The sequence below is a fragment of the Podarcis vaucheri genome, assembly GCF_965113315.1.
Source record: "Podarcis vaucheri genome assembly, chromosome: 5".
Classification (NCBI taxonomy): domain Eukaryota; kingdom Metazoa; phylum Chordata; class Lepidosauria; order Squamata; family Lacertidae; genus Podarcis; species Podarcis vaucheri.
In genome coordinates this window covers 9,817,042-9,830,583 of record NC_138763.1, presented here as the reverse complement: position 1 = coordinate 9,830,583, position 13,542 = coordinate 9,817,042, and the positions used below count along the sequence as shown (strand labels likewise).

The 13,542-nt window shown below is 47.3% G+C and overlaps 1 protein-coding gene across 1 annotated transcript; it reads right to left on the bottom strand.

Annotated features, from left to right (window-relative positions):
- Window positions 1-65: 65 nt before the first annotated feature.
- On the bottom strand, window positions 66-12,422 carry HRG (histidine rich glycoprotein). Its single transcript, XM_082224323.1, has 7 exons — window positions 12,082-12,422; window positions 10,223-10,333; window positions 9,402-9,489; window positions 7,901-8,067; window positions 5,821-5,934; window positions 4,059-4,154; window positions 66-931 (listed from the first exon to the last, which is right to left on the bottom strand). The coding sequence occupies exons 1-7, from the start codon at window positions 12,283-12,285 to the stop codon at window positions 155-157; spliced, it is 1,557 nt and encodes a 518-aa protein (XP_082080449.1). The 5' UTR covers window positions 12,286-12,422; the 3' UTR covers window positions 66-154.
- Between the last annotated feature and the right edge of the window lie 1,120 nt (window positions 12,423-13,542).

Below are 13,542 nucleotides of genomic sequence, written 5' to 3'. Positions count from 1 at the left end.
GGTTTTCTGCTTGAGACATACCTCTTTCCATAAATGCTCATTCCCTCTCAGAATAAAAGAAACTGTTTTGTGTATAGAGATGTTTTATTTTTCACTATTGAAGGCCGTGGAGCTATGTAGTTACGGAAACACTTCGGCTTAATGGGAATGTGTTTCATTGCGGATACAAAGACAAAAAGCCCGGCCGCTCATACTTGGGCTTCCCTGGGCATGATTTTGACTCAGAATCAGCTTCTGGGAATGGCTGCAGTGCTGGTTTCTGGCGAAGGCCTTTGCCGCACAAAGGCGGCCCCCTGTGGCCTCCCTGCTGACTGTCTGGGCTGCCAAAGAAGTCTGCCCCAGGAACTTGGAGGACATTGTCTGGACTCGCAACTGGGATGTAGTAGACCGACCCGGCTTTGCTGCCGTGGAAAGGGTGGTGGTCTTCAAAGGAACTGTGCTCTTCAGAGGTTCCTCCTCCTCTTCTCCCAGCTGACCTCCTACGACACCTGGGGCCGTGACAGCGCTTGTGGTGGCCGCTACTCCTGCGAACCCGCTGATTTGGGGGAGACGTGGGACGATCGTTGGGGACATCAGGAGGGGGCGGAGGATGGCAAAGAGGCCCATGTGGTGGCCCTGGAGGAGGTGGGGGACCGCTAACAGGTGGGAAATGGTGTGGTCCGCCAGGGGGTGGAGGAGGGTAGCAAGGTCCTGGAGGAGGGGGAAAGTCAGGATATTCTTCAGAGCAATTGTGGTCACCTCTGGGCCCTGCATGCCCATGATGCCCATGCCTGTGATGCCCATTATGTTTGTGATGCCGATGGTGAGGTCCGAAGCTGTGATGGTGATGATGGCGACAAGGACCATGGTGGTGGTGGTCATGGTTGTGATGGTGCCCATGTGGCGGGTGCCTGCATGTGTGCCTGCACACATGGCAACCTTTTCCTGTATCCTGGAGCGCAGCCACCAGGTGTGCACGCAGCACACATGAGAACGGGAAGCAAAAGAAAGAAAGAAAGAAAGAAAGAAAGAAAGAAAGAAAGAGAGTTAGCTTACGAACCTTTCACAATTTTCATTGCACCAGCGAATGCACCCAACTCCTTTTTTTTGCCTTGGATGTAGATTGTCAGTCCTTGGACTTTGGGCTGCTATCACGCTCACCATGAAACAGCAGCCTACCATTTGTCCTTTCCATGCCTGTAAGCCTGTAAGCTGTGCTCTTTATAAGCCTGTGATGGCCTGGGACTCGGGCTCAGACTCGGATCCAGAGGAGTCTCAGTCTGCACCGGATCCTTTGCCTCAGGCATCATCTGAATCAGGTCTAGGGTCTGATCCTGAAGAGTCCCAGTCTGCACAGGTTCCCCTGCAACAAGCACCAGCTGGGCCGAGTCAGGGGCCTGAGCCTGCCTTGGCTCCAGATGCGGAAACTACCTCGTTGCCTCCAGCTGAGCCATCACTTACAGCTGCTTCACTCTGGTCAGGGGAGGCTGAGGCGGCCTCTGGGTCTAGTGACCCACCGATGTCTCCTGAGCTGCAGAGACTAAGGTCTGAGAGAAGGAGAGACCTGAGTACTCGCAGGAGGAGAGCTCGCCTTTGGGCGAAACAGGGAGGTGAGTTGCCGGGGGATCAGGACCGGCCGCTACCCCGACAAAGATAAAAGACTGTTGGACAGGTTGTGGGAGCAACATTGCTGTATGTTAGATCCTGCCTGAGATTCTGTATCTGTCCTTGTCTGGTTTCCTGCCTTGTGTCCTGCCTTGGCCCTGTCGGACTGACTCCTAGCAGAACCTCCGGATTCTGGTCCGCTCCAGGACTGCGTTTCATGGGTTACCCCCGGGCCCAGCACAAAACCCAACCATCTCTGGATGTTGGCCGTGTTGTCTAGGGCTGATGGGAGTCCAACAACATCTGTTTGGCAGTGGAAGAGATTCCTTTGAGAGGTTGTGGACGCTCCTTCCTTGGAGGTTTTTAAGCAGAGGTTGGATGGCCACCTGTCATGGGTGCTTTAGTTAGATTCCTGCATTGCAGGGGATTGGACCAAATGACTATTGGGGTCCCTTCCAATTCCAGAACTCTATGATCCAGTGAATGGCCACAATTAGGCAACCCTGCCTTAAGCAGTGTGAGATTTCCTTAGAATCTTCTCTTTCACTTGCCTTTTTTGGCCTTATTTATCTGTCTCATCTGAACTTTCCACTGTGTCCTGCAGGAAGAGGCATCCTTATCAGGAGGTCCTGTCTGCTTGCAATAGGAATTAGGCTTTGGTGTGGTGGCACCTACCCTCATGGATTCTCTCCTGCTAGATATTAGACACATGCAATCCTTTCGGTCTTTTCTGTGCCTATTGAAGACTTTCCTCTTCCCCTCCCTCCTTAGGATCTCTTCCCTCGCAAAGTTACTCCTGCTGTTGCTGATATTGCTTAGATCCCAGAAAACCTTCCCTTCCTGCAGAGAAGCTGGACATAAGCCTAGCCAATCAGGATTGGCGATTTCCCTGCAATTATTGCAATGCAGAGTTGGATTTGATAGATATACTGTGATGTGTTCAACACATGTGTTAGTTTACAGCTGAATGGTTCCGATATAGCAGTCTATGTGCAAAGCTGTGGAGGAAAAACAGAAGCCGCCAAATGATGGAGCCAGGTAGCGCACAGTTATTGCAAAAAGCACCCAAAAATACTCAGATGCATGGCTGTGAAGGAGCCTGATTTGCACGTTGGGTAGAGCTGCAACATATGCTTAATTGTCACCTTTGTAATAGCCAGCAAACCAGTGCTTGTTGGGACATTTGTGGCACTATCCCAGCCACTCTTGATAAGTAAGACCTGGAGTCACACTAATGAAATGTGAAATTGGGGCTTCTGATATGCTGCAGAAGTCAGGCAAGGAGGCTGAAATGGGCCACTTGCTCTCTTCTCCTCTGGAGTAAAGACTGAAGGGAGCTGAACTGCTGCAGTACTGGATCCTTGAAAAGAGATTTCCTAATTTTAAGGAATGCTGCAGTTCTTCCTGGCTCATGTCGTTATAAGTGGGTTGCATTTCCTTGCAATAAATCACTAGTATACGGTTGCCATGTTTCAAAAAGTGAAATTCCGGGCACAAAAGTTGCTTAACTTTTTTCCACAAACTTGTTGAGTTTTGCTGAGTTTTTTTGTTTTTGTTTTGCAAAATCTCCAATTAATGTGAGCCACATTAGCAGCTTGTACTTCCTATTCATTGAAACTCTAGAGACCAAAAGAAATCACAGTATAGAACCCTCTTTGGTGTTCTCTGCTGGGTGGAATACAAATTTGCTATTGCCACTTGCTAACGGAAGTACAGTGCAACCTTGGTTTTCGAATGTCTGGGCTGCCAAACAATTCAGAAAACCTGGAAGTGAATTCTTCCATTTTCAAACATGCCTCGGAAGTCAAGCGGCTTCTGTGGCACATTCTTCCATTTTCACCATTCACGTTGCCAACAGCCCTTTGGTTTTTGGTTTTCGAACATTTCGGAAGTCAAACGGACTTCCGGAACGGATTAGGTTCCACTGTAATTGCAGTGCACCTAAATTTTCTGCCGCCACCTGGTGGATTGGTTTATGCTGCACAGATTGTGTCCTTGAATGTTCCCCCCTTCAATGTTCCGCTTCCCCAAAAAACCTGCAGCGGCTGTGCGTGCATGCTGTGTAACATGCTTACCTTAATTGCACATAGTCACACAACTGCCATCAGCACACAGTTCATCGTGTGTCCATAGTGCAAGCACGGCACATGGCACATGACATCAGCACGTCCTGTGGCGTGCTGACGTCACTTGCGCATGTTGCGGGCACCGGCCCCCTCAACTATGGAGGCAAGGCGGCGTGCTTGTTTCTGTCGATGCTGCCTGCTTCTGTCCTTGCCTTAAAGCAGGCTTCCTCATCCTCAGCCCTCCAGATGTTTTGAGACTACAATTCCCAGCATCCCTGACCACTGGTCCTCCTAGCTAGGCAACATGGGAGTTGTAGGCCAAAAACATCTGGAGGAAGCCTGACTTAAAGGTAGGTGGGAAGGCCACCCCCTTTAGCCACGGAGCAGGGGGCAGGGAAATAGACTTACTTGAATATCATAGATTTCACAGGACTCTATTTCAATCACACTGGGATCTTTTGCATCTGACTCCTTAACGGCTTTTCCTCTGCAGAGTCCTTTGTGCTGCGGAGAAGGAGGAAATGTCAATGTGAATCTGTGCCCCTGCGCTGGATGGTGCTGCGGATTCTTTTGGGTGTCAAGGTACCCTAGCCACAAAGTTCCCAGAAGAACAATAAAACACACTGTCACGGAGTAGTTTGGTTTATGGGTTCAAATAGGCCACAACTTCATTGGTTACAGATGTGAGCAGTTTGGCTTAGGCGCTGGGGTGAAGCTAGGCTATATCTTGACTCCTGCCCATCTGTAGGGAGTCCATGGAAAGGTAAACCACTGATAGGGGGTGTCCTATGACTTACACCTATGATAGAGGTGTCAGGAGCTCGTCCTACACTCGAGTAGGACCCTGGCAGAGAAACATGCCCGACTGGCATGTTCTCTCCCTCCTGGTCAATCGTTCGGGAGCTTCAAAAGCTTTCTTCAGCCCTAACATCACAGCGACTGATGCCAACTGACACTGGCACACTTTGGGATCCGCAGAGTCTTCACAGCTTGCGTAACAGACCTCAGCAACTCAGCATTTTGGCTAATCTACTTTATTTACATATAAACACACACGGAGCACTGCAACATGGCTCCCCCTCTCTCTAGCATCTGATAGCAAAGAGAGAAAGAACAAAGGACAATAGTCCCACTTCACGGAACACAGGAACACAAACATCCTGTCTCCGTCAGTTCCCACTCTGTGGAGTCAAAACACACACCGTCATGTGATAGACAACAATCCCATGACTGCCACCATGGAGGAGGAATTCAAACAAGAGGCACCACCCCAAGGGGTCCCTGTAGGAGCTTCGGACAGTATGTCAAACCCCAGATCCCTTTAACAGGATACCTTTACTGAAGATTTGTTTTACTGATTTGTTTTTTTGTTTGTTATTCTGCATGATATACGCTGTAATTGTTTTTTTAATTTTTCTTCATTCTTTTATTTATATTTTTATATTTTTATTTACATAGTAATAATCATAAACAAATAAGAATAAAAATGTGCACCCCACCGCTGAGACCATTCCATTGTAACTATCCAACCTCCCAAAATTTCAACACCTCTTGCGATGGTTTGACCCCTTTCCGTTTTAACAGTACAAATTCTACAGATGCCCTCCATATCTCCTCAAAATCATTTCTCCTGCATATTCCCCGTCTTACCTTAATGGCACATGTGAATTAATCGTTAATAGCTATATCCCACACCTCTTTATACCATTTTTCCATTTTATATTCTGCTTGCCCCTTCCACTTCCTAGCCATCGTAATTCGTGTAGCTGTTAATAAATTTGTGAGGAAGACTTACGCTGTAATTGTGATGATATTTAAATCAGCCTGGGGGAACTTCAGGCCTGTGGGCTAAATGTGGACCTCAAGACCTCTCCACCAGGCCCTTGGGGCTTTCACTAGGCCACGCCCTCTCCCCAGGCCACACCCCCTGCCTCTGCACCCTCCTCAAGTGCTGGATTGCATCCTTGAACTCTGATAATGGCTCCTGCTTGCCTGGATAGGCGGTGAAGAGCTGTGAGTGTGTGTCTAGAAACCTCTCACATTTCCCCTCACGATTTAGTTTCTAGCGTTAGCTAACCCACAGCCTGTCAAACTGTGGCTGGTGGGAGTTGTAGTTCAAAACACCCAGAAAGCGCCACGTTGCAGAGCTTATGCTAGACTCTTCGCTTACCGCAGTTCTGTCAGGGAGAAATTCACACGCCGAGATATCCCTTGCAAGACTGGCTCTGGGGCACGAGGTTTCTTTGATGGTAAACTCAACAACGTACGCCGTACGAGCGGCCACCTGCAGGGGAAAGGCCAGGCAAGAGCCCAAATAATAATAATAATAATAATAATAATAATAATAATAATAATAATAATAATAAATTTATTCCCTGCCCATCTGGCTAGGTTTCCCCAGCCACTCTGGGCAGCTTCCAACAGAACACTAAAATACAATAACCTATTAAACATTAAAAGCTTCCCTAAACAGGGCTGCCTTCAGATGTCTTCTAAAAGTCTGGTAGTTGTTGTTCTCTTTGACATTTGGTGGGAGGGCGTTCCACAGGGCGGGAGCCACTACCAAGAAGGCCCTCTGCCTGGTTCCCTGTAATTTGGCTTCTTGCAGCGAGGGAACCGCCAGAAGGCCCTCGGTGCTGGACCTCAGAGTCCGGGCAGAATGATGAAGGTGGCACAGCCATTTGAAATGCCAATGCATACCTTTTCTCTTTGTATTGGGCCCCTGGTAGCTACACGACAAATTTAAACCAGCTGAATTTCATTAATTACTAAAAATTATATATCACATGATTGTAAAAAAACAATAACAACCCCAAATCACTGCCCCTCTAAAAGGTTTACAAATATATAAATTAAAACATTAAAATCATAGATTAAAAACAGTCGGAAGCAGGTATTTAAAAATATTCAAAATATGATTAAAACATAAAACGTAACACTTGTAACTTCTTTGTGTTGGGATAGGCTTCCCTAAACAAAAGTGATTTAAGCAGGCGCTGAACAGCGTACATTTATGGTGCCTTTGTTGTTGGCATCTGACAATGGAGTATGCCTCTGGGGGTGAAGTCAAACTGCTGCAGAATCACAGCGCCTGCTGTGGCTGCAGAGACCCATAACTTGGAATGGCTGCCTCCTGTGTTGTTTTTGCTGCATAAGCAGCACTGCAACAATCTCTCCAGGCCACAAGCCTGGGCAATGTGTATGGAGGTCTTGGGCTGCCCAGACAAGAAGACCCCTCTCTCGGACTCACTGATGTGGTCCAAAGGAAAGCAGAGTGAGACATTTGGCACCAGCTTGGCCACAGGAGTTGCCAGAAGGGAGCATAAAAGGCGCCATCCAACCGTCTTAGGGACTCCACTCCAGATTTGTGTAGGCTTTACTCCTCGTGGCCTTTCCTCCTCCCGAAGATGTCCTGCAAGGTATGGATTTTTCCTTGGGTTTTGTGATGTAAGGTTTACTCCCAAAGCTTGCCAGCTGTCAATAGGCACTGAGATCCAGACTGCAGGTGCCACCACACTAAAGAAATCCATTTCTTTTGCATGTGGAACAAGCATTATGTGTCACCTTTGTAACAGTGCACTGTCGAATTAACTGAATAGACATGTTTGCCCCAGTGAACTCTGGGAAAGTACTTGCCAAGCATTGTGGGCCTTTGACACCATCCTAATAGTACACAAAAGAGCACATGGCCTCTTTCCTAGCAAAGAAATGGGCATAGCTGTCAACTTACAGATTTGAAAATAAGGGGCCAGCAGCTTCGAAAATAAGGGATCAGCAGCCAAAATAAGGGATTTTAGTCAACCAGCAGCCAATCGAAGCCTCAAGCGGTGGTTCCCACAGTGCAGCAACCCGGCAAAGGGGATGCAGCAAGGAAAACCACCATCACCTCTCCGCTGGGAAGCGCTGAGCAAAGGCGAGTCCCCAGGCAATGCGGCCGATTTGATTGGCACAAGGCATGCAAGCTCCACCCCCCAGTCGTTCTTAGACTCCTTATTGGGTGAGCAACGCAGCCAAGCAACACAGTTGGAGCCTCCCTCCTCCCTGGCCGGCACGGAGGGAGGGAGAGGAGCTGCTTCCTTTGAAAGCCAGGAAATTTAAGGGACATCATCAATCCGGGACAGCAGCGGGAAATGGCGCTGGGATAAAGGAGTTTCCCGCCAAATAAGGGACGGTTGACAGCTATGAATGGGAGATGGGGAAAGCTTCACCTGTACCCAACAATTTAAGTTCCAGGGCAGACTGATACATACCGCACTGAAAACTTTTTTTATTTCCTCCACCTTGTAATAGTTCGTCTGGTTGCTGTCCTGATTGTATTGCTCCAAGACCCCGTTGGCGTACTTCATGTGCTCTTCAGCGGCTTCTATGACTGTTACCCTCACTGGACAATCCTTGCACTCGTATATTTCAGGTGGAACTGAGAAAAGTGAGCAGTTATCAGCATTGTATTATTGTTGCCTGGGATTATAATTAACATGCATGGTGAAGTCATTGATTTATAGCACGTCCGATGTCCCAGTGTCGTCCTTTAATCCCTGACTTCCCTCGCCCTGTATCTTCCTCCGTGTCAAATCCCGAGTGAATTCTCTCTCTTCAGGTGAATTACCTGGCTGTGTTTTTAAAGATACTGCGTTTATACCTTTGAAAGTTAAGACGGTGCATTTTTAAAATTAAAGCTGAAAAATGGTCCTGAAAATTAGGTTTCTGACATCACAAATCCCTATCCAATCACCAAAGTCTGCTGCCAGCATCTGCTGAAAAGTGTGTGTGTGTGGGGGGGGAGGTTTCTACTGGGATCAGCTTGGGAGAAAAGATAATTCATTGATGACAATTAAGGGCTGTGGTTCAGTGGCAGACCATTTGGATTGCATGGAAAAGGCGCAGGTTCAATCCCTGCTAATATTAATAATACTAATTTATCATTTATACCCCAACCAACTGACTGGGTTTCCCCAGCCACTCTGGGCGGCTCCCAACAGAATATTAAAAACAGGATAAAACATCAAACATTAAAAACTTCCCTAAACAGGGCTACCTTCTAAAAGTCAGATTTCCTTGACATCTGATGGGAGGGCGTTCCACAGGGCGGGCGCCACTACCAAGAAGGCCCTCTGCCTGGTTCCCTGTAACCTCACTTCTTGCAGCGAGGGAACTGCTAGAAGGCCCTTGGTGCTGGACCTCAGTGTCTGGGCTGAACGATGGGGGTGGAGATGCTCCTTCAAGTATACTGGGACAAGGCCATTTAGGGCTTTAAGGGTCAGCACCAACACTTTGAATTGTGCTCGGAAACATACTGGAAGCCAATGTTGGTCTTTCAGGACCAGTGTTATGTGGTCTCGGCGGCCGCTCCCAGTCACCAGTCTAGCTGTCGCATTCTGGATTAGCTGTAGTTTCCAGGTCACCTTCAAAGGTAGCTAGCATCTCTAGAGGGCCACTTCAAGTCCTTTTAGACTAAACCACCTGCTTTTGTGTGTCTGGAATGTAGCCTTGTGCACAAAGGCTAAGACTCACATCTACCGTTCCATTCCTGCCCCCGGCACCCATGCGCCCCTTAGGAGGCTTTCCACGGGAAATGGCCTTAGAAAGGTTCCCCAGCCCTGGTATTCTGAGCAAGATGGACCCAATGATCTGACTCGTTATAAGGCAGCTTCCCCTGTAATGCTGTGAGTGAGCTACCAGATTGCAATGACCCATCTTTTTGTCTGTATCCTGCCTGAGTTCACAGACACTTGATTTGGAAGCTATGAATACCTGGGCTCACAGTGCAGTTGTATCTATGCAGTTTCTCTTCCTCAAGGAACCGGTTTATTTGCACAACAGCTTTACATCGCCCAAAGTCCTGGAGAAGGCAAAAGACAGACATCTGTCGGAAGCTCTGATAGAAGCACCCGTCTTTTCCAAAAGCAACAAGAGATGTTTGCCTCCCTGCTCTGACAGTTACTGTAGTTTTCTTAAGCTGTGTACACATTAGTGACTTAAAACACTGGAAGGCTGTTTCCGCTGCTGCAATTCAAGTCACATTTTTACCTTTTTGTACACATCGATGAGGGGCTTGGAATGTCTTCACCTGATGCACATTACCTGATTTGTGTCCCTGCGCCTGCAGCCCCTGCAAACTCCTGTTGCCTGAAGCTGTCCCCTCTGTGCATGCACAGTCATTTGCGCATGTGCGGCGGCTGTCTCAAATGTGCACATCTCAGCTTAACTATGGCATACGTTTTCAAGCTGGATGGAAGCCGGTCTGAGGGAAAATCAACCAAGCAGTAGAATTTCTCACAGAATGCATAGAGATTGTGGCTAATGACAAGCACTCTCAGCTTCAAACGCCAGTGGTGGGAGTGTGCCAGAGGTGCAGTACACACCCTTAGTCACAAAAACATTGATATCCATAGAGCAGGCATAGGCAAACTCGGCCCTCCAGATGTTTTGGGACTACAACTCCCATCATCCCTGACCACTGGTCCTGTTAGCTAGGGATCATGGGAATTGTAGGCCGAGTTTGCCTATGCCTGCCACAGAGTATCGGCAGTATCCGTGAGTCTGCCGGAAGGAATAAAGATGCTGTTACTTACTGTATAGCCATAGAACGGCCTGTTTCCACAAGATGACCAGTTTTTCTGAGATAATACAGAGCATTCTGTTTCCAGCACATCCAGAGTTAAGTACATGATGGAATCATTTCCCTGGAATGGGAGGAAATGCAATAAAATCAAATGCATTTCTGCAGAAGATATTTTGGCAGTATCCAGCTACCCCCCATTTACCCCCCACCCCCAATTCTGTGCAATCCAACAGTTTGGGGTTGTTGTTTTTTTAGTAATTCCCCCTGCGATTGGTGTGACCTAGTTGTTAGTGTTAGACTTGGACCTGGGAGGCCAGAATTCAAACGCTGCAGCTGTGAAGCTCGCCTTGGCCAGTCGTCCTCTCTCTCAGCCTAACCTGCCTTGCCAGTTGCTGTGGGAATTAAATGAAGGCAGGATATATATGCAGCAATAAATTAGGGAATGCTGTATTTCTCAGCAGGCAGGCACCTTTACAGCAAATAGTATGTAGCAAATTAAAGCGTGGAAGTATAGGTTGTTAGATTTTTAAAATATGCCCTTGTGAGTTCCTTCCAAAGTTTCCCTCTTCCCCTAGCATATAAAAAGGCAACATGTTGGGTAAGGTTTTTTTTGTGTGTGTTTTTAGAGTTAACTTTCAAACTAACCAATGATCAGATTCATGCGCTCCCAAATAGATTGCACAGGCAGTAAAACTTAGCTGTTACAAAGTGGTTAAAGTTCCCAAATTATTTGTATAGTTACTCTATAATGGCTTCTGAGAGTCATTTTTTAAAAATACAAATTTTTATTAGTTTTTACATATATTTTCCAACCAGAACATCTATCTCATCTCATCTTATACAACATTTTGGCTATTTTAGCATGAGGCTTCCATCAACCACGTCTTCAAACCTCATCTCTTAATCTTACATTTGTTATCCTAACTATTACTTTTAATAATCCATAGCTTAAAATCCATTCTCATAAATCTTTTCTGCAATATTTCTCCTTACAAAACTTATTGTAAGCGTCATGTGGTTTGAGCTTGGAGCAACCAGCTATGTCCTCTTTACAAGCTGAGCTTCTCAGGTAGACTGGAGGGGGACAAAGGCTTGATTACCTAGTTCATCCCACACAGAGCTAAACCTGGGAGGACAGCTTATTCTATGACATTAACCTCTTCATGCATCAATTAGATTTAAGCATGTTGGTTATATGAGGTGGGTTATCCCACCAACGCCCTCTCTGGCAAATATAAACAATTGCACACACAATTAATGAACCACCCAGAGCCCCATTTTGACTCATTCCCAAAATGGTTTCTTGGTAGTGGCTTGGTCAGAATGTCTGCTATCACTGGTTTGACATTTCTCCAATTCGCCTCACGCGTACAGAGGTATTTCACACCAGTGTGTTCTTGCACGAAACGTCTCGCTTTGAGACAATTTCAGACAGGTTTGGTTGTCCTCCATGGAGCCTGCTAGCTAGGGAGTATGGGAGTTGTAGTCCAAAAAACAGCTGAAGAACCAAATTTGGGGTACCCTGGTGTAGACAATGGGCCAGAGGACTCGGTATAAGGCAACTCCCTGTACAGTCATACCTTGGGTTGAAGTAGCTTCGGGATAAGTATTTTCGGGTTGTGCGCTGCAGCGACCCGGAAGTAACGGAGCGCATTACTTCCAGGTTTCGCCGCTTGCGCATGTGCAGATGGTAAAAATGACATCGTGCGCATGCGCGGAAGCGGCGAATCGCGACCCGCGCAGACGCGGGTTGCGTTCGCTTCTGGATGTGAACAGGGCTCTGGAACGGATCCCGTTCGCATCCAGAGGTACCACTGTGTTCCTAAGAGAAAAGTCAGCAAAGGAGCCAGTCAGAGCTGTAGCACTTACCGCATGTTGTATGTGAGCATCGGCAACACGCAAGAGGGTGAAAATATAGCCATCCTTGCGGTGCTTATTGATCAAGTCGAGGGCCACTCCAGCATCCCTTTCTATTCCTGCATCGTTGCAGTCTGCAGAGACCACGGTGGCTTGGTTTTCGCCATTAGAGCCCAGCAGCACCGCCATCAGCACAGCAGCTGCCAGAAGCTCCATTTTGGCTGTGGTAGAAACTGGCTTCCTCAGCTCACCCCTTCTCTGCTCTCCCTTCGGAGTTTACATGTGAAGTGTCCTTCCAGAGATGCGCACACATGCAGGGGGATGCTTAAAGGTGCACCGTTTTATACCGACGCAACATCTGCAAAGCTAAAGCAGTTGCCTTGATCCACAGTCAAAGGAGGCAAATAGAAAATGAATCATTAATGGGGTGACAGGAAGCCAAACAGAACAAGATTCAAGTTGGCCAAAGTAGCCATGTGTGAAGGAACAAAGGTATGTGGGCTTTGGCTGAAATAAAACGTCCGCAAATAGGGAGGAGGAAGCTGTTTTTGCACAGATGTGATGGTCTCATGAAGAGAGTGCAATTTATCTATTGTATTTAATCATAAAATCTTAGAAGAGACCCCTAAGTGTCATCTAGTGGAAACCCCTGCAATGCGGGAATCTCAACTAAACCATCCACGCAAGATGGCCGTCCAACCTCTGCTTGAAAACCTCCAAGGAAGGAGAGTCCACAACCTCCTGAGGGACTCTTGTTCCACTGTCCATCACCTCTTACTGCCAGAAAGTTCTTCCTGACGTTTAGTTGGAATCTCCTTTCTTGTAACTGGAAGCCATTGGTTGGGTCCTACCCTCCAGGGCAGGAGAAAACAAGCATGCTCCCTCTTCCATGTGACAGCCCTTGAGATGTTTGAAGATGGCTATCATAACTTCAGGATTTATAAACTGCTCTGCATTCAAGGGATACCCAAGAGATGTGCAGAAATGGAAGAACTGGGGGAAGGCGGGGTATAGGCAAACTCGGCCCTCCTGATGGTTTGGGACTACAACTCCCATCATCCCTAGCTAACAAGACCAGTGGTCAGGGATGATGGGAATTGTAGTCTCAAAACATCTGGAGGGCTGAGTTTGCCTATGCCTGGCTTAGAGAGCATCTTTGGGGCTTTAAGATTTTGCAGAAAGGGAGGCTGCTAAAGTGGTTGTAGCTGCCGCTTTCTGAAGTTAACGGCTCCAATCAAGTCAGTTAAGTATCTCTTTGTAAGACTAATGAGCACAGGTGACTGGAATTGCCATAGAAATGGCTAGCTGGGGATGCTTCAGATCTAGAAGCGGAGCAAAAGGGAGCACTGCTTTCCCCTCTTTTGTGGTTGGAGATTATGTTATTACTGAGTATAAGGGAACATCAGGCAGGCACTGAAACATTTTTGTTAAGGCAACCTTATCCAGACACAAATGTTGACATATTTGAATCTT